Source organism: Falco cherrug, chromosome 7 (genome assembly GCF_023634085.1).
Source record: "Falco cherrug isolate bFalChe1 chromosome 7, bFalChe1.pri, whole genome shotgun sequence".
NCBI classification, from domain to species: domain Eukaryota; kingdom Metazoa; phylum Chordata; class Aves; order Falconiformes; family Falconidae; genus Falco; species Falco cherrug.
The window spans coordinates 10,516,204-10,536,550 of NC_073703.1; the positions used below are offsets into that span (position 1 = coordinate 10,516,204).

Sequence of the window (20,347 nt, forward strand, 5' to 3'; positions counted from 1 at the left end):
TTTGCAGAATGCTCCAACATCATATCAATTTCTCCTGTGAAAGCTGTAGGAAAAAACCTCTTAATCATCATAGAAATATATATTCCCAGCCATCAACACATTTCAATATTTGGTGTCTGGATATAAAGAATGAAGTGTTACTAAATTGGTCATTACTCCAGATAATCTCAAATTATTTGGATTATTTTTTAGCGTCTCTCTGAAGATCTTCTTAAGGGTGCAGAAATCAAAAATTATAAATTTTGATAGCTTATCATTTCGATGTGTGTATGTATGTTTGAAAGTATGTGCAAATACATATATATATGTATATAATTCTGTATATATTCCTCTCCCAGACCAAGAAGGTGCCTAGTGATTCTCTATGCCCAAGTAAAGACAGTAAAGGGCTTTGAAACCCTGATTCTTCTGAGTGCGCCGATCACCCATCCTCATATCCTCCAGAAATCAGGACTCTCACTCTTCCAGACAGTTTGGGTGGTAACTCCAAACTCAAGACAGCTAGTGTCACTAGCCATATCTGTAGCTCTTGTCCCTATGGCTGTAGCTCGCCTGCAGTAGGGTTGTTACCTGCCTCCCCTTTGGATGCCCTCCTGTCTGAGCACAGCTGCTATGAATTGCCAAGGGGTGCTGGGCAAGGCAGGCGGCATCTCGCAGCTCGGCAAAGGCATGAGGGGGGCAGCATCTGTTCTCCCGTCGGACACGCTCGCACCCACGCGGGCGCACACATGCACGAAGCCGCTGTTGGCGTCTTGTGAGGTTACACTGGGATGGAGAGGGCAGGGGCAGGCTCCCCGCCGAGGCAAGGTTAACCCGAGCTCTGCAAGGGGTGCGGGGCAGCTGCATGCACCAGTCGTGGCTGTAAAAGGGTCAGAAACTACGGGGGGGGGGGGGGTTATCCCTTTGGGCTCTTCTTTCCCTCTGCCATCTCTCTTTGAGGTATCAACAAAACAGGACAGCGATGGACATTTTGATTGTTCCAAACATGGCTCTTTTTTGTTCTTCTTCTACGCCTGCCCCCCCGGCCCCCCTGGCCTCAGTTGCTCACATCAGGACCTGTTCTCGAGTCTCTGGCAGGCGCAAGGCGAGCAGGCCACCTCCAACCAGAGCAGAGGAAGCCAGAAGGATGGGAACCACCTTAGTTATCCCTACGAAAGAGGCAAAGATTGAGTTCCCCAGGATGGCACCAAACTTGCAAAGCCCATTGAGGATGCCAAAGGCCGTTGCCCTGTGGGGAAGAACAGCAGAAAGCAGTGGTTAGGTGGGAGGTTCTTGGCATAACTACAGAAGATCTGGATGGGTAATTTTGTGGATGCTCTTATGTTGCCCAGGCTATGCTTCTAGCAAGGAAGGCCAGGCAGAATAAATAAATAGATAAACAGAAGTCTCTGTTTTGCATGTCTGTGTGAATAAGGAAAATGTCTGTGTGTACTCGTTTCTCCTTTTCATCTCGGCTTCTGCCTAGCCCCAGAGTGGCCCACTGTGTCAGCCTTTGCCCTTCCCCAGGACAGCTGGCCTCAACCTGCTCTAGAACTTGGCAAATCCCTTCCAAGCGCTGGCTGGAGTGGCTTGTCACCAGAGAAACAACCACAGCTCTCCTCCAAATCCCGCTTCACCTGGCAGCTAAAAGCACACTGCCTTCAAAGCACAGTCCTTCTCCTTACCTCCTGGCTTCCTCCAACAGCCTGAAAAAGGCAAAAAAGGCTGATAATGATGTTGTAAGGAAAGATTTCATCAGCAGCACATTCTCCCAAAGTTTCCTGTGCTGCCCCATCTCCCAAACCATTCTGTGCAAGTGGTTGTCTCCAGGTTGTGAAGGGAAAGCTGTCACAGTGATGAGCTATGACAAGAGGCTGGGGGACGGTCTGAAAGACCAGACCTCCATGCACGTTCATGGAGATGACAGACTCCATATTTTATTTGTCCAGAATCTCCATATTCCCACGTGACTCCCTGCATACAAGCCACCATGCGGAATTAGGTTTGCAAATTGTCTATGCTGATCCAGTACAGCTGCAGGACTACCCAGTGGTTAAGGACTGGTGAAAATAATAAAAAATACACATCCCCCATCTACATGTATCTAGAGTGACTTTTTTTTTTTTTTTTTTTTCAGGAACCAAGATGACAAAGTCAAAGGGTGGAGACTAAAAGGAGACATATTCTGAGCACCTTTTGTCAGTGGGATATAGCTCCACAGTGATCACGTCCAGGGCGTTCCAGGCAGCGATGCTGGCCCCGCAGAAGAGGCACTGCCAGCCAATCATTGCCGACTCGCTGTTGCCGAAAAAAAGGAAGAAGCAGCACACTGCTGAGATCAACATCGAGCCACCTACAAGGGGAAACCAAGAGAAAAATGTTGGCACGAGTTTCCCCTGTCCACAGTTGAGCAAACACATTTGTTGACAAAGATGGCTTTCAAGCGACGGTGTTTCACCCCAAAACAAATTAAATCTGCAGGAATCCAAAAATACCTTGATGTTGCCTGTCTGTATTTTGCCGATGCTGGAAACCAGCCTGAAAATGTTCTCAGTGACCATCTGATCTTGCTGATAATCCTGCCCTATGAAGACTCTGAAGACAGGCTTTTCCAGGCAGGTTTCCAGCATCTCAGACTTCCAGATGGACCCAGAAAGAGCAGAGGCAAGTAAACATGAAAGTCAATGAGGAGGAATCATTGTGAAGGTTTTTCAGCTTGAATTTTGAGTGAAGAGCTGGTGCATTTCATATCATATTGAAATCACTTGACACATTTCTAGTCCCAATTAGGATAATTTACAGTCAATTGTATGAAGCATTTGAGGTCTCTCTTAATTATAAGAACATCATTAGATTTCATGGCACATTTGCACAGGAGCCATAATTTTATGAACATCACCGAGGGAGAAAGTGAGAACGTTCATGCTCAGTTAGGCACAGTTCAGATTCAGAAATACTAATGGCTACATCACTCCTTGTTCCCCACTGGGAATTTCCACCTGAAAGATGCAATTTTCACAAAATCAAAGTATCTTTCACTGCAAAGTTCTGTTGTTGCTGAAATATCTCCATTTACTACCAGAAATCCATTTTGTTTGTTTGTTTGAGGTTTTTTTTTTTTTAATCAATTTGATACCATCCAAAATAATTTGCATGCTGAACTGCAACTGAAATGCTTTATTTTGGACATTAGGTTGCATCTCGCCGCTGTGGTGCCCTGTTTATGAAAAGTTGTTGTGCAGGACTCCATATTCACTTCTCCTCCATGGGTACCTGGCCAAACTAGGTCCCCCACCGTGTGGTGTGGACATTCCCCCTGCTGAAGAGGTACAATGCAGCGTTAGGGTCACCACGCGGGCACCAGGAGATCTGCTGATGGGCACAGGAGAGGGTTTAGGGGAACATGACGGCCCTGAACTGAAGTCCCAGCGAGGCACATAGCACAGAAGTGAAATTCCGTTTTCATGCTAAGCTGACCAGAAATAATATGTTCAACAGAGTGATATGGATGGGATGCCAGAAGGCTGTTTCAACTGAAAATTCTGTAGTGAAACGTTTCAATGCGTCGTTACTAATTTTTGTTCTGTACTTTTCATTCTGCAGAAGAAATAAGCATTTAGGATTCCAGCTGTCATCACAATTCTAGACAAAAATGCTGACGTGTTGACATGTTTGCAGGGTGGACAATCTGATTCTCGTTCAGCTTTCTTTAATTTACTCCCCACAGACCCACTGGTTTGTTTGGGTCTTTTCCAAATTCACTACATGAATGGTCATTTCCCCCCTAGCGTATATTCCTGACACACTGCTGGGGTCATTTGGCTTACCTTAACCTGTCTGACAGTGAGGCTAAGCTAACTGAACATCCCTCTGTTCTCAGAGGAGAAAGAGAGAGGAGAGCTTGGGAGAGTGATTCATCCCTCATCCTTGAGCCACAGCACTGATTTTATTAACTCACTTGGCTGTCCCTCAAGGCATGATTCCCATAGTACCTGGAGAGCAAGGTCTGAACCCTGGAGGAAGAAACACCAGAAGTTTCCAAAGTAATCATAGAGCTGATAAGGTGATAACTTATTACCATATCGCTAAAGGGTGGCATCTTGCTTGGCTGTGACATGGCCACTTAATTTACTGTATGCTCTCTGAAGCTCTTTGCAAAATCATTTGAAAATCAGAAACTGGAAGAGGGAACTCCTGGGCTGTTAAGAGGCCACATCAAATAATATTTGTGAATATGTATTGCTACAAGCAAAGCATTTATTTCTTTATACAGAGTGCTATGGACATCAGCATCAACTCAAGAGCACCGAGAGGTCCTGCTTCAGCTCTGACCCTGTTGTGCTGAGCACTGGATAAACACGCAGGCTTTGACATAAAAGCCAAAATAAAAACAGAGGATGTCACAGATACACAGAAAAGCAGGGTGAGGAGGTGGGAGCAGGTAACTTGCCCAGTGCCACAGAATACAACACTGCCTCATCTTTTTACCCTTCTGCTTCTTTTGATATGGGAATAACTTAGCCCCACCTGAGCCACCTCCCCTCGTATTGGTGTGTGCAGATGCAGCGAGACCTTCTCACTGACCCTGGCTCTTTGCAGAGCCATGCTCCCACCCACGACCTGTGCCATGCACCCATCGTCCCCACTCACCGATCATCTTTATTCTCCCGATTTTGTCCATGAGCAGCGCAGAGATGATGTTGCCCGGCAGCACAGACAGGCTGCCCAGGAAGCTGACCAGGTAGATCAGGAAATCATTGTCCTCCTCAAAGTCGAGATGGCAGCCTTCCTTCTCCTTCAGAAACGTGCTGTTTATGAGCCTACAGTTGATGAATTTGTGTTCGTAGAGATCTGTGAGGGAAAGAGGCAAAGTCTTGATCCCCTTTCGTACAGCAGCAACAGAAGTCAGGATCAAAAACAAATCAAAGATCTGAGAGGAGCGCCTCATCAAATGGAAATGGCCAGGGAGTTTTTATTTTAGTGGCAAACTCTAGCTGTATGCTTGGCACCTGGTGGGTGTGAGCTCATCCACTCCTTTTATTTGTGGAGTCACCTGGACCAGTATCCCCAAGCCACAAGGACGGGGCAATGCAGGCTTTTGCTTTGATGGCATTATGGTTTGTTCTCTGAGTAGAAGCAAAAAGCTTTTTCAGAATGGATTAATGAATATTTTACTGCTTACGATCATCAACCACAGGTTGGTTAAAATTATAGTTTAAGCCACATTTGTTGAATCAAGCTGTTAAAGTGCTCAGCATTTTGTCATTACTTTAACCTGCCAAGGTCTGAGTGCAGACTTTTTGCATTTCCCATGCAGATGCCCATGACACCAGAAGCCATGTGATTAAAAACACTGATGGAGCAACCTGAAGACTCCTTCCAAATGCATCCCCCTCTTTTTTCTACTATGACTCTCATTACACAGAGCACACACACAAATGCACAGATGCTTATCATCCTTTCTCCCAGTATCTGATAAAAGACTTCCTGATTACACAGATGAGACCCTAGCAGGAATCCCATTACCAGTATTATAAAAGACAGTAGAGATGATGGTGCAGTTTTCGAAGAAGGTCTCGCTGGATGTCACATCTTCGAAGTAGCATTCCTCAAATAATGAATCCTCAAATCTTACTTCCTTGAATTTCATGCCAATAAATCTGTGGGGTAGGAAACAGAACTTGAACCCGTGCCTTACATTATTTCCTACACTGTATAGCAAGTAAGGGCTGTTTCAGGAGTCACAGCACCAAAGGCAGTTTCTAGGGTCGTTTACAGAAAAGGCATTGCTTGAATGCATAACTGTCCTTCCAACTCCATGCTTACTTATTTTGTATTTTAGTAGGAGAGAAGGGTTTGAAGAAGGATTTTTTTTAAAGAGAAATAGGCCTTTCAGGATTTCTGGCAGTTTTTCTATTCCTCAAACTAGTCCCATCTAAGAAAACGTGCTTCTAAGGCTGAGTGTACACAAGTCCTCTCACATTCACTACTAGTCCATCTGCAGAAGACATAATATCACTCACCGCATGGCATTTTATTTGTGAGCTGACCTAGCTGCCTTCTTTATTCCGCCCCTTCCTCCAGCATAAATAAAACCAGACATTATCAGGAGCCCATTGAAACATTTGGTGAAAGGCTTCTGAGAGTTGTTTAAAGTCAAACTGATTCTTTAAGCAAAAATGCAGCAGGGTTTCTAGAGTGCGGGGAGATTATCTGCGTTCTGCTTGTAACCATCTCTGTTTGGGGACTATTGCTTATCCTGTAACGAAAACAGATTACGCTAAAAATAATCAACTGTGTCAGGTGATTGATTTCTTCTCTGATGGGAAGCTTGACATGTCTGACCTGCCTGTCTGAAGGATGACACAATATTGATTCACCTGTGAAATTTTGCAGGCACAGTGAGAAGATGTATTAGTTAATGCACAGGCATGTTTGGAAGATGTAAGGAGCTATTAAGAGCAAGCATTATTGCTCTAGTTAAGGAGGCCACGACTGTCACTGAATAAAAAGCCTTCTAACATACTCTGAGAAACTTAATTGAATCGAGCACTTTACAACACCATGTAGCATGATGGCTGTTTACATCACTAAATGAGCACTGCAGGGTTTCTTAACTGAAGCTACTAACAGATATTATTAATGCACAAAGTACCACAAGAAGACTATTCAAGTCTTTTGCTCTGTGTAGAAGGTCTCATAGGTTACAACAAAACTTAAGCTGTTCTGCATTTGCTCAGTAATGGTCTGTGATGTATTTACTCCCAAAGACTGTTAGAAGTCCCTCTCTTGCAGTCTGCTTTCTTAATATCCATCTTTAAAAGAGCCACATAGCAACGGCCTGGTGTTCAATGGAGTTTTAACTCATTAACTCCAAGGGCTGGAGGGAAAACGCAGCTATAAATCATATTGAGATATGCTCTGGGCATTACTGGAATGGGCTTGATCAGGTTTTAAGTTTGTGAATTGGAGAACACCAAGGCAGGAGAATAGTGAGGTACATCATATCTTTATGCCTTCATACTGCAAGGGTGCTCAGCATCCTTAATTCTCAATGGACTTAGTGAGAACTGAGTATCTCATCTGGGTATGAGATAAGGTTCCCTAATCCCAAAATGTGACCACCATCCACATCTCATCAGACTTTGTTTGGCTACTCGATAGGCAGGGGAATAAGAATTATGGGGCTAGGTTTATACTGTCAAGCACAGCTCGTTGCTGCAGGGAAGGTCTCTGAAAGGACATGGGGACACATGCTGAGGTTCCCCACCGATGTCTATCAGATATATACCAAGGAAACGGAGACAAATATTTTCTGAGGAGAGAGGAACAACCTGGCTGGGCAGTGAGGCATGGTTTCACCCGTGAAGATTAAAACAATGAGTGCTTCGTGTAGTAAAGAACACCGAGCGGGACCTCCCCACACAGAGCAAGGCAGCTGGAGCAACACTCTGCCTAGCCTATCTGGGGCAACTGGATCGCCAGTGGGTTTACATGGCAGTATTTTTCCCACACATTTTATTGGGTTTTAGAAAAGTGATAGTGGCCTGCTAGAAATCACGAGGATTTATATCGTTGTGGAACATAGAGTGATTGGGGTGTGGATGCGGAAGAAAAAACCACCAGGCCCACCCCAAACAGGAGAAGAAAGGGAGGAAAGCAGTGATGTTCCGCTACAGTGACCTCCCTGACTTCAAAACACTAGAAGAGAAGGTGACGCACTCCTTCTGGGGGGAGATGCCGAGCGGTGTGCCAGAAGCACAGCTGGCCGGGACACAGCACGCACTGATGGGCTGCAGGATGAAGGCAGGGCAGGTCACACTGAGGACTTCGAGAGAAAATTGCTTTTCCTTTTGGAAATGAGGCAGCAGAGCAGTCTCACAAGCGATGGGCTCTGCTGCCCAAGACCAGTAGATGTCAGTGTGTGCTCAGGGAAGTCACCCCTGCACCCAGGGCTGCCCAGCCAGGTGGGTGCCCACCGCCCCCCTCCCAGCGAGGGGCTGCTGGAAGCAGGGCTCCTCACAGGCATCCCCTTGGCTCTGGAGATGCCAGTGGCGGGGGCAGAGTGTGTGAAAAACAGGATAAAAAGTCTATTGGTCTGTGGAAAACTGCCTTTGGGATCTGAGAGATAGAAACTGAGCATCCAAAAGAACAACAGAGTTTTTCAAGTTGTTGGGGGGAAAAAAAAAAGTTTTCTAGAAACGTATTTCATTCCAAATGCATTGAACCAAGTTCTGTTCACTTACTTATCATTTCTGTATTCCCCATTTCTATGGATCTGGTTTTCCAGGGTGAAGTTAAAGGTGAAGTGTGAGACTTCCTCCTCATCAAATATCTTCACTCGGGATTCATATGCCTCTTCTTGGAGATACCGGATCATATCAGGGAACCAGACGATAAGGCCATAGTAACTGTAGCAGGATAGGAGACGTACATTACGGGTACAAGATACTGACACTGCAAATATTGTGGTGATTTTCCAATGATCTACTTCGTAACTTGTAAACTTGTTAAACTCCTAATGCAAATCCATTTCTGATACAAATTCGTGCTCAGCCCTGACACAGGACTAAGCAAAGTGTCTCCCTGCTGGACACACTCAGCTCATCTCAGAAGCATGTTGATCCATTTTCATGCACTTCAAGCAGAACAATTCATTTAAGTTTGATTCCTTGGCTGGGAAATAGAGCAATGTGCTATCCTTGCTGCCCAAGAGACTAGCAGAGCAGTAGGAAGTTTGGAAACTTCTTTAAGTGTGGTGTTTAAGTGAGAGTTGGACTAAGTTTACTTGTAGTTTAGGTTCAGGCTCACCTGAACAGTTTTGACCTAGACTAAGGAACAGCTGAGAATCAGGTAGGGTTGTATCTTTTTTGTGTGGACAAGATCAAATGAAAGATCTAGGGGTGAGAAAGTCAATATACTACCACCCTACTGCCCACCTCTCAAGTCCTGGTCTGTTCAAAGCACCTTGTACTCTTATAAGCAATTAGAGTGATCAATGGTTCATAAGAGAGCAAGGCTTGGTACACAAAGACTCTTTAAAATAAGACCAGGATTAATTTTTAATAGTTTATTTAAATGTGTAAATAATTATTCAAACTCTGAGGGCCCTCTAGTTTCTTGAAGAAGTTAAAGAAGTACCTTACCTTAAGGCCATTGTAAACCAAACCACAGCCAGCATCAGTGTGTTCATCCTGTACTGGGCTGTTAAACAATATAGCACGTTGTCCCAGACCTACAAATCCATGAGAAGGAATGAGCTGCCAGGACGCCCAAGCAGACACTTGGCTGATTAATTTCTGAGTGCATCGTAAATCTAATGTCAGTAAAAAGGGCTCATTGGAGGAAGCTCAGATGTGTGGCTTATATTCAGTGTTTGTTAAAAACCATATTTATTGAGATAAATGACTTACAAAAAGATCACTTAGCTTTGTGCCAGGGTACTTGACCTGAAACGTCTGTAATGAGCTGGGGGGCATGACTAGGGCTGGGCTGATGCGGTGTCTCAGGTTATATCAGTAAATGTGGATATGAGCCTGTTCTCGGAGCCTCTGATGATTTTGTCTTTTTAAATATACGTATGGTCTCAGGGGCGCTTTCAAACTGAGCTCCAAAGCTCGCTGAAGAGGAAAACCCCAAACTGCTGGCACTTTAGGAGGGGTAAGATGAACTCAGGTAGGGATGAAGCCAAGCAGAGCAGGAGGCAGACCGAGATATGTTCCTCTTGACCCTGCAGAAAACACTGCCAGGAACATGAGGGGACATAACTCCTCGTGCTCTTCACCTGCTACATAAATATAGTAGTAGTATAGCACCTGAACTGTTATTAATTAAGAAAGAGTCTCATTTACTTTAAGCTCATCCTTCTACACTAGAAGATCTAGCAAGATTTTCCACAAAGTTCTGCATGGACATAGGTAAGCAAGCATAGTGTGTGTGAAAGGCCAAATTAGCCAAAGAGACAATATACCACTGTTAGACACTCAGTCTCAGCAGGACCAAGGAGCAATCACTCTTCTGAATCCACTGTGGGTGGTAAAATCACTTGGGCTTGGGGGAGAGGGAATCAATCAGGAGAGTCAAGTGCTTGGAGCTGTGGCTTGTCCTGGAAGCTCTGCACAGCGGCACTACCGTGAGGCTCACGGGGCATCTCGGGGCCTGGCTGGCAGTGTGGGAGTTTGCAGCTGCACACATCTGCACAGAAAGTGCAATGAGATTACAGCCCTCCGCAAACACCAGCAGATGTTTTTGAGTGAGAGTCAGGGTTTCAAGGCACAGTGACCCAAAGCAGCGAGGCGCTGGAGCCTGAAGCTCAGAAGCCCTTGTGGGATGTTTTTCCCTCTCTTTACCTGTTTGAAAGTAGTCGTGATTCTGACCAGCCACCGCTGGTACCAGGTCCCTGTTGAGCTCTGGATTTCAATAAATTCATCTACTTGCTTTGGAGTTTTGATATAGGAAACCTGGAAAAAAGAAAATAAAAAGGAGAAAAAAAAATCAGACTGAAGTTTCTAGAATCGATTGTGGGTAGATTTTAAATTCCACTCTCTTCTGGGAAATGTTTCCACCTGATACCACTTACTACCTCTTTCTTGAATGTTATCACTAACAATTGAGCTAACTGATCTAATTACAGCAAGAAATTTTATTACGGAAAGAAGCCTATTCTCCTTCCTTCCTTTTATCCACCCCTCCACCCTTTCTCTCTCCCTCTCTCCATCCATAGAATGTTTTAAGTGTATCACATCCACTTTAATCTTTCATTTATTGGCTAATGTGCCTTACTTCTCTATCCCTTAGGCTCCCACTAGAAACTGGGAATAGGTTATTACAGTAAAAATTATCTCCAAGATCAGCCACTTGTATCTGCATCAAACAGCACCCACAGAATCTCTTTCTTCAAAGACAACTGGCAGGAATATTTCTCATTCAGCACCTTTTTAAGTACCACTGGCAGAACTTCTATGACAAATGAACGTGTAGATGGGAATCTTTGCATCTGAAAATGCATCCTGTCATCAAGTGAGCCCACACCTCACAATCAGTGTACATCACCAAAACAGTCTGAATTTTCAACACTGAACACCTGGATGGCATAAAAAAACCCTTAAAAATGGATCCCAGAAAATATTTGCTCAGTAACTTTAAATAAAGGACATAGTCAAGGAAAGCAGATCTGTTTGTAAACACAACAAGGAGGTGAAAATTTACTGAATAAATTTCTGAGTATGAATGGGAGCCTTGGCTCAGCTGCGGAGTCTCCGTGTTCTCTTGCTGGCACTGTTTAAATGTCAGATCTGGAACTGTCCCGGTACCAGCTGACTCACCATAAACTGGCAACTTCTGGCCTATCAGAAAAACAGAAAATCTGACAGTTTGTGCTACACCAGCCACACTGATTGTCCGCCCATGCCAAGGGATGTCAGTAAATCTTGATTCAGCCAGTGCGCCATATCGTGAGGTGTGATACTGAGATCAGCTCATGCTGTGGCAGTCATGACACTGTTGGATGGAGTAATGAGCACTAATGAATGCTGTGCAGCTGCTCCTTCGTTCTCTTACTCAGCTCAGACTCTCACAGTGCCCTACTTTAACATAGATACACACACACACACACATATATTTAAGTTTGATTCCTCTTTTCCTGCTGCCATGCAGGTCTCCTTCGCCTTTGCTATGAGGGTTCACATTTGTCAGACGGTTGGTAGCCTAAAAATAACATCTGCTCATTAAGTTCCTATCTGAACCTGCACACAACTCTCATGCACAGATATTAAACTTTAATTTTCTTGCAGGATCACTTCTGAGGGGCCCTGTTTCATGACAACCCTTCTGAACATGGAGCCTTGCTCTCCTTGTTCCAAAAGACATACTTTACAAACAACTGTATATCCTTTTCTCCATCCTTTAAAAGCACATGTAGTCTCATCTTTAAAAGCATAAATCAAGAGCTATTCCCTGGCTGGCTCCCTAGGAGTTTACAGCTAAATTATGGTAATTTGCAACTAACCCCAGCATGCACCTTTTACCTGATTTTAATATTAATGAAGTCCACTGGTGTGACCTTTTTCACAACAAGCAGCAGACTAATGAGTAATAGCCACTCATCCCACTTTCCCTTGGAGAGATTAGAGATCGGCTATGAGGCAGGTGGAGTTTGGGAAGCTCATTAGAAGGTACGTGAAGTTTAATCAGAGTTTGATTAGAAGCCAGAATGGAGAAAGGAGTGACTCAGATCTCCCACATGACTAATACTGTTCTTGTTTGGTCTTACTCTCTTAGAGCAGAATAAATAAGCATGTGTGTAATTGGAAAATCACTGGTCTATGCACTGTAGAGTAACACCAGAAATTAAGAGTACTCACTGCAATTCACAGGATTGACTAATTCTTGAAAAAACAGATTGGCATCTAATTTTAAATGCAAAAAACCTATCTCAGAGCCCTTTTTCTGATGTCTGGGAGAGTCTGGAGAGAGTCCCAAGGAGGAATAAATTGGTGCTGTGCTGCGCCAAGGAAGGTATGTCCAGCTTTTCTTTTTACATGCTGATGGCTTTGCTAAACTCACCGTAAACACCCTCTCCGGCTCACCCTTGGCCCGCATGTTGGTGTCATGAACTTGCTTGAGGATCATCCAGGCTTCATCATGTTTACCTATCTGAAAACACCAAAGAAAAGGAAAACAAATGTTGGAGTTGCCAGGTCTGTAATTTATCAAAGCATAGAGAGAAACCAACTCTAGAGGTCCAATACAGTGGAGAAGAAGCACACATACAGCACTGGCTGCATTAAATGCAAATAGCTGAAATCACAGTTTGTATTCACGGAGCGCAGCATCTCTGTGCTGAAGAAAGGAGTTACCCTAAAACTGTTCTGAGGCAGAAGAGGAGTCAGGAACAGAGTTTTAGAACCAGAAGAAGAGGAGATGGATGAGGAGACCTGAGCTCTAATCCCACCTCTGCTAAAACTTGCAGGGTTAACTTAGAATCATATCATCACAGAATTGTTTAAGTTGGAAAAGACCTTTAGGATCATCGAGTTTAACCATAAATCCAGCACTGCCAAGGCCACCACTAAACCATGTCCCTAAGCACCACATCTACATGTCTTTTAAATACCTCCAGGGGTGGTGACTCAATCACTTCCCTGGGCAGCCTGTTCCTGTGCTTGACAACCCTTCTGGTGAAGAAATTTTTCCTAATCCCCAATCTAAACCTCCCCTGGCACAACCTGAGGCCATTTCTTCTTGTGCTATCACTTGTGACCTGGGAGAAGAGGCCGACCCCCCTCGCTGCAGCCCCTTGCAGCAGCTGTGGGGAGCGATAAGGTCCCCCCTGAGCCCCCTCCTCTCCAGGCTGAGCACCCCCAGTGCTCTCAGCCACTCCTTGTAAGACTTACGCTGCAGCCCCTTCACCATCTGTGACAGGGGAGTAAAGAATACTTGCTTAAGATTTCTGAGGTTTGTGTATTTTACTCAGTAAATTGTACTCTGTCCTTTGCTCTTCCACCAGGATTCAGTAGTTACATACCCAAACTCCGTGAGATGTTTTCAAAATGACTTGGTTGGACTTATAAAATTCCCAGTCCTCCTCACCTTCTTTCTGTACCACATTTGGGAGTGAGGCACTAACCATCGTTGATTGACCCTGCAGTCTATAGTCTTTGGGGTTCAAGCAATTTGTGGAGCTAGTGTAGACATGTAGGAGTGGTTTTGCCTCTGAGCTTATGCTGTGCGTGTGCGAGGGAAGAAAGACAGACAGACAATGGCACCTTAGGGACCAGCTATTCTCTGCTAATATCAGACTGCAACGTTCAGATTAATCACATTACCTCCAGCAAAAACCGCGGGCTTTCAGGCATGAATTTCAGTGCCACCAGGGAGGCGACGCAGGGCAGGGAGCAGACAAGCACAAAGACTCTCCAGCTGTGGAAGTGGTACTGGGTTCCCATACTGAACCCCCAGCCTGGAAACAGAAAGAGCCAAAAAATTTTAAAAACTGACCAAGAATTCTGAGGTTTTTCTTTCCTAAACCAGCTCTGAAATTTACAGCCCTGTATGACGTGGAGACAGGTTGAAAGTTTGCTAGTCTGAGTAACGATGGCTCTCAGAGGCTCGAAAGCGTGCTCAGTGGATAACAGCAAGTAGATAGCAGCAATGAACTTCATGTTCATTACGGAAAATGGTACACACTTGCACAGGCTCTGCCTTTTAAAAAGCTTCTTTTATCTTTGAGTTTAGAAATCATCCAGTGATAAGAATAGCTCCACACAGCTGTAGGCAAGTACGGCTGGGAAAGGGCAGAGGAATGAGGGCCATAATTTATTGCTGCTCAGTGATGTTACAAAAAGTTTACAAAGGTTAAATCTTCTCTGATCTGAGAGGCATGTTAAAGACAGCTCCTTTCCATCTCATACGTCACACGGGTATTTCACATTTTATGGAAGTGAGCTAGGAAAGCAAGTTTATTTTTTTCCAGACCTGCAAAACCTGAGCTGGGATTCCAAGTTAGAAGAATCAGGAACCTAATCCCACATTTCAGATTCCCCCTCTCCTGCTTTTTTCCTGATGTCTGACCAGGTCAAGTATTCCCCTGCTAAGAACTAGAAAGTACAGCATCATTCTTACATTGTTCCATTTACATTCCCTAAGATCAAATCTGAGAAGTATTTTTTAATTCAGTGTTTTTCTATAAACATTTTCATTCGCATAATAAGGAAGTCATCAAGCAATGGTTTCTGCAGAGGTCTCATCTGAGTCAGCCATGGTGCTCTACTCATTTCACAAAGTTCCAAAATAGTAGGTGGAACACGGGACACCAAAAAGAGAAGCTATAAGACCACATCAAGAAATAATCTGAAAAATAAATGTAATGTAAGTACATCAGGACTTTTTAAAACAAATGTAGTTGCATATAATAGAATTATTTCAACCACTACGCAGTAAGTTTGCCTATTTGTTCCAATGGTCTGTCATATCAATCAAAAGCATGAACATTTCTTTATACTGAGTGCACTTTAAACACGGTAAAAATGAATTGATAGGTAGCTAAATGTTAGTGTTTTTCTTCATGGTCTTTGTGGCCTGTCCTACTTTCCTCAAACAGGATTTTGCAAACAGCTGGTGTCACTGAATACTGAGGGAATTAATCTTTTCCACTAGATATTTGCTTCTGATGTTTGCCTAGGATATACAGGAGTTACAAGGATACCACGTGACATGCAGACTTTTGCTCCTCAGATTATGAATCTGTTTCGGAGTACATCCTTCTACTATTTCCTCTCCCACTTCCAGCTCATGGGCAGGGAACCCATTCCACTCCTGAACCTATTCAGGTGAAGTCAGATGTGACTCCAGCCTGTCACATGCTGGGGAGATGTGTTGCCAGATACACGCTGGCATTTGGCTAAGGAAAAGAGCATGTGCTGTTCTCACTGATGTCATTCATTGTACCAAGTAATTCCCTGATTAAAGTTATTTTTGATAACTGGATCAATTTTTGCAATATAATCTCGGTCCAGTTTTCCCTGGACTGACATTTAGATTAAGAGCGCAGGCTCTAGCAGTATAATTCAAGGGGTATATTTGAAGCTTTTGATGCAAAGCAGCCCTCGCCAGTCCTATTTACAGCCTTAGTATCAATCAATCATTCGTGCAGTCAATTTATCAGACCTTTTGTGTGCACTTCAGGTGTCTTTTATTTTCAGTGTTTATGCTGTGATGTGTAAGGACCGACTAACACTACCTGTGCAGGGGTTTGGAGTAGTGCAGTGATGCAGGAACGTGGTGTTGTCAAAAGTCAATAGCACAAACCAATTACCGTAATGTGGGATGATGCTCCAGGCCATTGCTGAAGCAAAAATGCCACCAATCATCCAGAACATGCAAAGCCAGCTCAGGTGTTCCCCCCTCTTCTCACGAGATAGGAATTCAGAGAAATAGGCAAACACGATGGGGAGGGTACCCCCAATACTGAGGAGAAAAAACAGCACAGGGGAAGAATAAGAGTCTTCTATGATGTCTTTGTAGTGAGGATTGCACATATAAAGAGGGAAGGTCACACTCACAGACACACTACACAAAAGTGAGACTTGTAGGAGCAATGCAAATCTCTGTGGCTGGACTGGTATTAGACATCAAAGATAAACAAGATGCTTCTCATGCTCTGAAAACTGAATTTCCTCTACAGTTTATATAAGGCCAGTGTAATCCCCTGCTCTTCACCTCGACATCTTCTCTGTTGTTATCTTGTGATCCCTCATTTTAGGGAGGCAAAATACAGGCAGGCGATGGGAACTGCTGAGTGTCTCATTGGAGGCCCTGGCAGTCAGGGCTGCAAACCTAGGTGGGCATTTCTCAGTCTCATTCACCTTTCTGCACAATTTGGGCAGTACCAGAAGAATGTCAATGACTAAACTTTCCTACCACTAACGCTTTAAGGGTCAAGAGTGAGGTAATGCAACCACACGTGCTGAACAGTAGTGCCATCCCAGCTTGGTACCCGAGATGCATCTCCCGGGCAGCCTTCCTTCTCCTACCCCACACACCCAGACCGCTCAGCTGTGATGGGACTCCTCCAGGACATGGGGTGGATTCACCAGTTACCCACCCGAGGCCCGAGATAAGGCGGCAGAAGAGAAAGAATCCGTATCCTTGGACGAAGGAGGAGAGGAACGCGAAGGCAGCATTGATGGCAAGTGATATGGTGAGGCATTTCTTTCTTCCCAGTTTATCAGCAAGGCCTCCCAGCACGACAGCCCCTGCCATCATTCCTAAGTAGACTATCAAGCCTAGAAGTGAGAGAGAGAGAGAGAAAGAGAGAGAGACTGAGTTTGGTAACCAAGTGGAAACAGTACGCAATGTAGAAGCAGATTTTAAAGCTCCTGTATGGCAGCTGATGTCAACCCAGCATACTATGTACTGAAGTAGATACCCCACCCCCCTCAGATTAGCTGTCTCAGGTGCCAGCTCTTTCCATCTCTGGAACTTAATTTCCCCACCTTGTGCCCGTTAGCTCGCATCACTCCCTACTGCACTGCATCATGCAATACAGACATACCCCCGTCTCACTAGACCCCCATCTTTCTTTCCCAACCTTACGGCTTACACATCCCCCGCACGTAAGCAATGGCCAGGCATAAGCAGCTTAGGATGCACGTGTCCCAGCTATGTGCCACCAACAATACAACAGAAATCTGATGTCTTAACTCTGCTAACCCCCCTGAGCACAAGGGGGTCATAGGGAGGAGGCTGCCTCTGGCTGCTGTTTGTGCTCGGAAAGCTGTGGGAGCAGAGAGACTGCTAAAGCATGGCTAGATCTCTGCAGGTTACCTGTCCTACCCGTGCTTCCCTCACAGTAGATCATCTCTTTCATCCTCTACTTTTCCTAGCTTTACTTGAAAGGAGCAGTCTGTTACTGAGACTCACCTTGTGTAGCACAGCTACCTCCTTCGCTACTGAGCCAAGTTCTGGCTTCTAACTAAAAGACAACATACAGAAAAGAGTGCAGTCTTGTTATGACAATTTCAGGAGAAGGGTGAACCTACTGCTTGTCTTGACAGTTTGCTCTACAGAGTTATCACTCTGACATCGTTAAGAAAAATGGTTTCTTCTTTTTAACTCGGTTTCATTAGATCTTCTCTAGGGGATCCTCAAAAGGCAGTTTCAGTGACTACATTTAGTGCCAGGCTGAACAGGAGAGAATGGTTTTCTTCTCCAAACCAAGTCCCTGTACCCAGCTCACTGTGCTTGCAACTGTGGTCTACAGACACAGCAGTTGTCCTTGGCTCTTCCGCCACCACCAGAAGGGCCATCTATTATATTACCTTCTCCTTTATGCAGGTACCAGTGTAAATAGCACTAATCAGTAACGATCAAAGGTCCAGGAATATTTTTATTTATTTATTTTGTCTGCTTTCCAGATGCAGCGACTTTGGTGAGCAATAGCTCTAGGAAGGACCACAAGCTATGGTCCTTTTGCTGGCAAAATTCCTGTTGAAGCCTGCAGGTGTTATGATGTGAAAGGAAAGCAGGATCAGATATTAAGCATTTAAAATCTAATAGCAATCAGTGCTAGGGAGTTGGAAACATTGTTCGGCTAGAGTGAAATGATCTGCACTGCTGTTAAGTAGTAACACCTGGGAATTGATAATTGATCAGTCCAGCAGCTAGCAGAGCATGAAGCTGGTCTTGGAAGGCTGTATTGGTGTGTGGGCTTCAGATTTTTGTTTTAGGCTTCCCTGTGAAGAAGTTCTGTTCATTCTTTTGAGCCATATAAGGGTGAAAGGGATCAGGCAGGAGGCTCCTCTCTCGAAGGCTCCTCTGAAAAAGCCCAGATGAGGCAAGACCACAAGGAGACAGGTTATCAGCAAATGGGTCCATGCTACTGAAGTTATTCTGAGTTTCACAGTGCAGAAGACAAAGCCCTTGATGCTTTCACTTGCTGTGTGTGCCTGCGGCTGCCTCCGCCTTAGCATAGCAGGACCAAAACGCTTGGTGACCAGGTGACTTTACTGCATGCTCTGATGGCTCTGCCAGCTGCTGGCGTGGAAGGGCTTGGGGCAGCACATCTGTTGCTGCATTGGCAGCTCCATGGCTACTGAGCCGCACATGTCTCAGAGCTGCTTACTGCAAGCTAGTGGTCTGCAGAGTAGGAGCAGCATCACCATCACCACATTTCAGAAGAAAGTGGTGGCAACTGCTGTGCTTCCTGGGGAGCACAGAGGTGCAAGAAGCTGTTCCCAGAACACCTCCTGTGTCATCTCACACACCATAGGCAATCTATGCCTATAGGCTGCACAGTCATGCTGTAGAGAACCTGACACAGCCTGATCATGGCTGGATACGATCCAGAGGAGCAGAATTATGTCAGGATGGAGGAATATCTGCTTGCTGGAAAGCAGAACTTGCAGTGCAAGTAGTTCTTGAAGGAAAAAATGATGCTTGGAGATGTTTGTAGAATGCGGTCATGTTAGGTTCAAAACCCAGCTGAGCAGGGGTTGAAGGAAATGCCATAACTCAAGCAGCAGAGTTCCCTGCAGCCCCGGATCCTAGTGAAACCAACAGATGCTGAGCAAGTAAATACGCTGCCTTGATAGGAAACATTCCTTTTCACTGACCGAAGAAATGCAGCTAAAAGGAACACTTTTCAGGCACGGCTGAAGAACATCCCTTTGGAGGGTCATTCCTCACCTTGAACCAAACGTTTACTTCTCTTGAGAGCCAACATCTTCCCCAGGACCTGTTCTGTCAAAAATACATCACCTGGGAAACAAGGTGATGATGAATTTTTTTTGAAGTCTGTTAATGTTTAAACAAGATGATCAGTCTGATGGCTGAAGGCTGTTCTGTGCCATCCAGCAAAGCCAAGGACTAATGCACAGAGTTATTTGGCAGCTGTTTCTGTCTTTTGATTGCAAATACCTACACTAGATTTGAAATGCATTACTAAATTAAAAGCTATGCAGCAGAGATCCATTACAGCATCTGAAGGATGCTTGTCTCATGTTGATCAGAAGTGGGAAAGTTCAGACTTCTGAAATCTCCCCTGCTCCACAGCAGGGTGGTGGGGTCACCGCTCTGTGAATGCTTTTTTTTCTATCCATGTAATGTCTACCGGGCAATCAGGATTTTGTGTGTCAAAGGCAAAAAAATCTGTTCTTGCCTTTTAACAGCCTTTGTAGCAGAACCGTGGCATAGGAAGTTGCCACCACCGTTGTACCTCCACCAAGCCTGTGGCTCTGCAGTATTGACTCCTTGCCCTACCCTCTTGACCCGAGCTGTCCTGGTGAGGTGATCTGAAGGTGTGTTAAAGTTTCAGACACTGATCTGCAGCAGCCAGAGGAGGTATGGACACACCTGAGAATCTGGGATCTCTTTCTCTACTACCTTTGGCCTCCAGCTTGTTCACAGAAGTGCAAATGACAAGGGAGAGCTGAGGAAAAAAACTTTCAGTTCAAAATCTTTCTGAAGGAAGAATCTTAATGCAGTGCTGTAAGGCTTAATGCTTTTATCCTGGCCTCTGAGCTACATTTAATGGAGCAGCTCTGATCTCAGCCAGAAGTGATGGTGCACCCTGTGTCCACTCACTGGTGCATCGCAGCCACCCTGGGAGCCCTGCCAGCACCGTGCGAGTGGCTCACAGCACAGCTCAGCCCACGCTTCCAGACCCCAATGAGGAAGAAAAAGTTATCTGCCAGAATTAACTATTTCTTTTTCCCCGGAAAAAATTCCCTGGATGGCAGATGTTCATCCAAATCCCCTTGGTAAAAGAAAATGTCCCAGGCCAGGAGGAGGTGGAGGAGGTTGTTATTGTCCTCTAGCTGGTGTGCCCTGGCTGGTGGCAGGGCAGCCAGCTCTCCGGCCAGGGCAAGAG

The 20,347-nt window shown here is 45.0% G+C and overlaps 1 protein-coding gene across 2 annotated transcripts in view; it reads right to left on the minus strand.

The window, feature by feature from the left end:
• Positions 1-900: 900 nt before the first annotated feature.
• SV2B (synaptic vesicle glycoprotein 2B) overlaps positions 901-20,347 on the minus strand; it is a 65,397-nt gene continuing 45,950 nt past the window's right edge. For both annotated transcript variants that reach the window (XM_005436620.3, XM_027801618.2), the window contains 11 exons: positions 16,583-16,763; positions 15,794-15,945; positions 13,806-13,939; positions 12,544-12,633; positions 10,329-10,439; positions 9,126-9,214; positions 8,226-8,390; positions 5,506-5,639; positions 4,630-4,830; positions 2,173-2,332; positions 901-1,228 (listed from right to left, as the gene is read on the minus strand). In XM_005436620.3, coding sequence (XP_005436677.1) covers positions 1,045-1,228; positions 2,173-2,332; positions 4,630-4,830; positions 5,506-5,639; positions 8,226-8,390; positions 9,126-9,214; positions 10,329-10,439; positions 12,544-12,633; positions 13,806-13,939; positions 15,794-15,945; positions 16,583-16,763 — 1,601 coding nt within the window. In that variant the 3' untranslated portion in view covers positions 901-1,044. The remainder of the gene's footprint in view (positions 1,229-2,172; positions 2,333-4,629; positions 4,831-5,505; positions 5,640-8,225; positions 8,391-9,125; positions 9,215-10,328; positions 10,440-12,543; positions 12,634-13,805; positions 13,940-15,793; positions 15,946-16,582; positions 16,764-20,347) is intronic.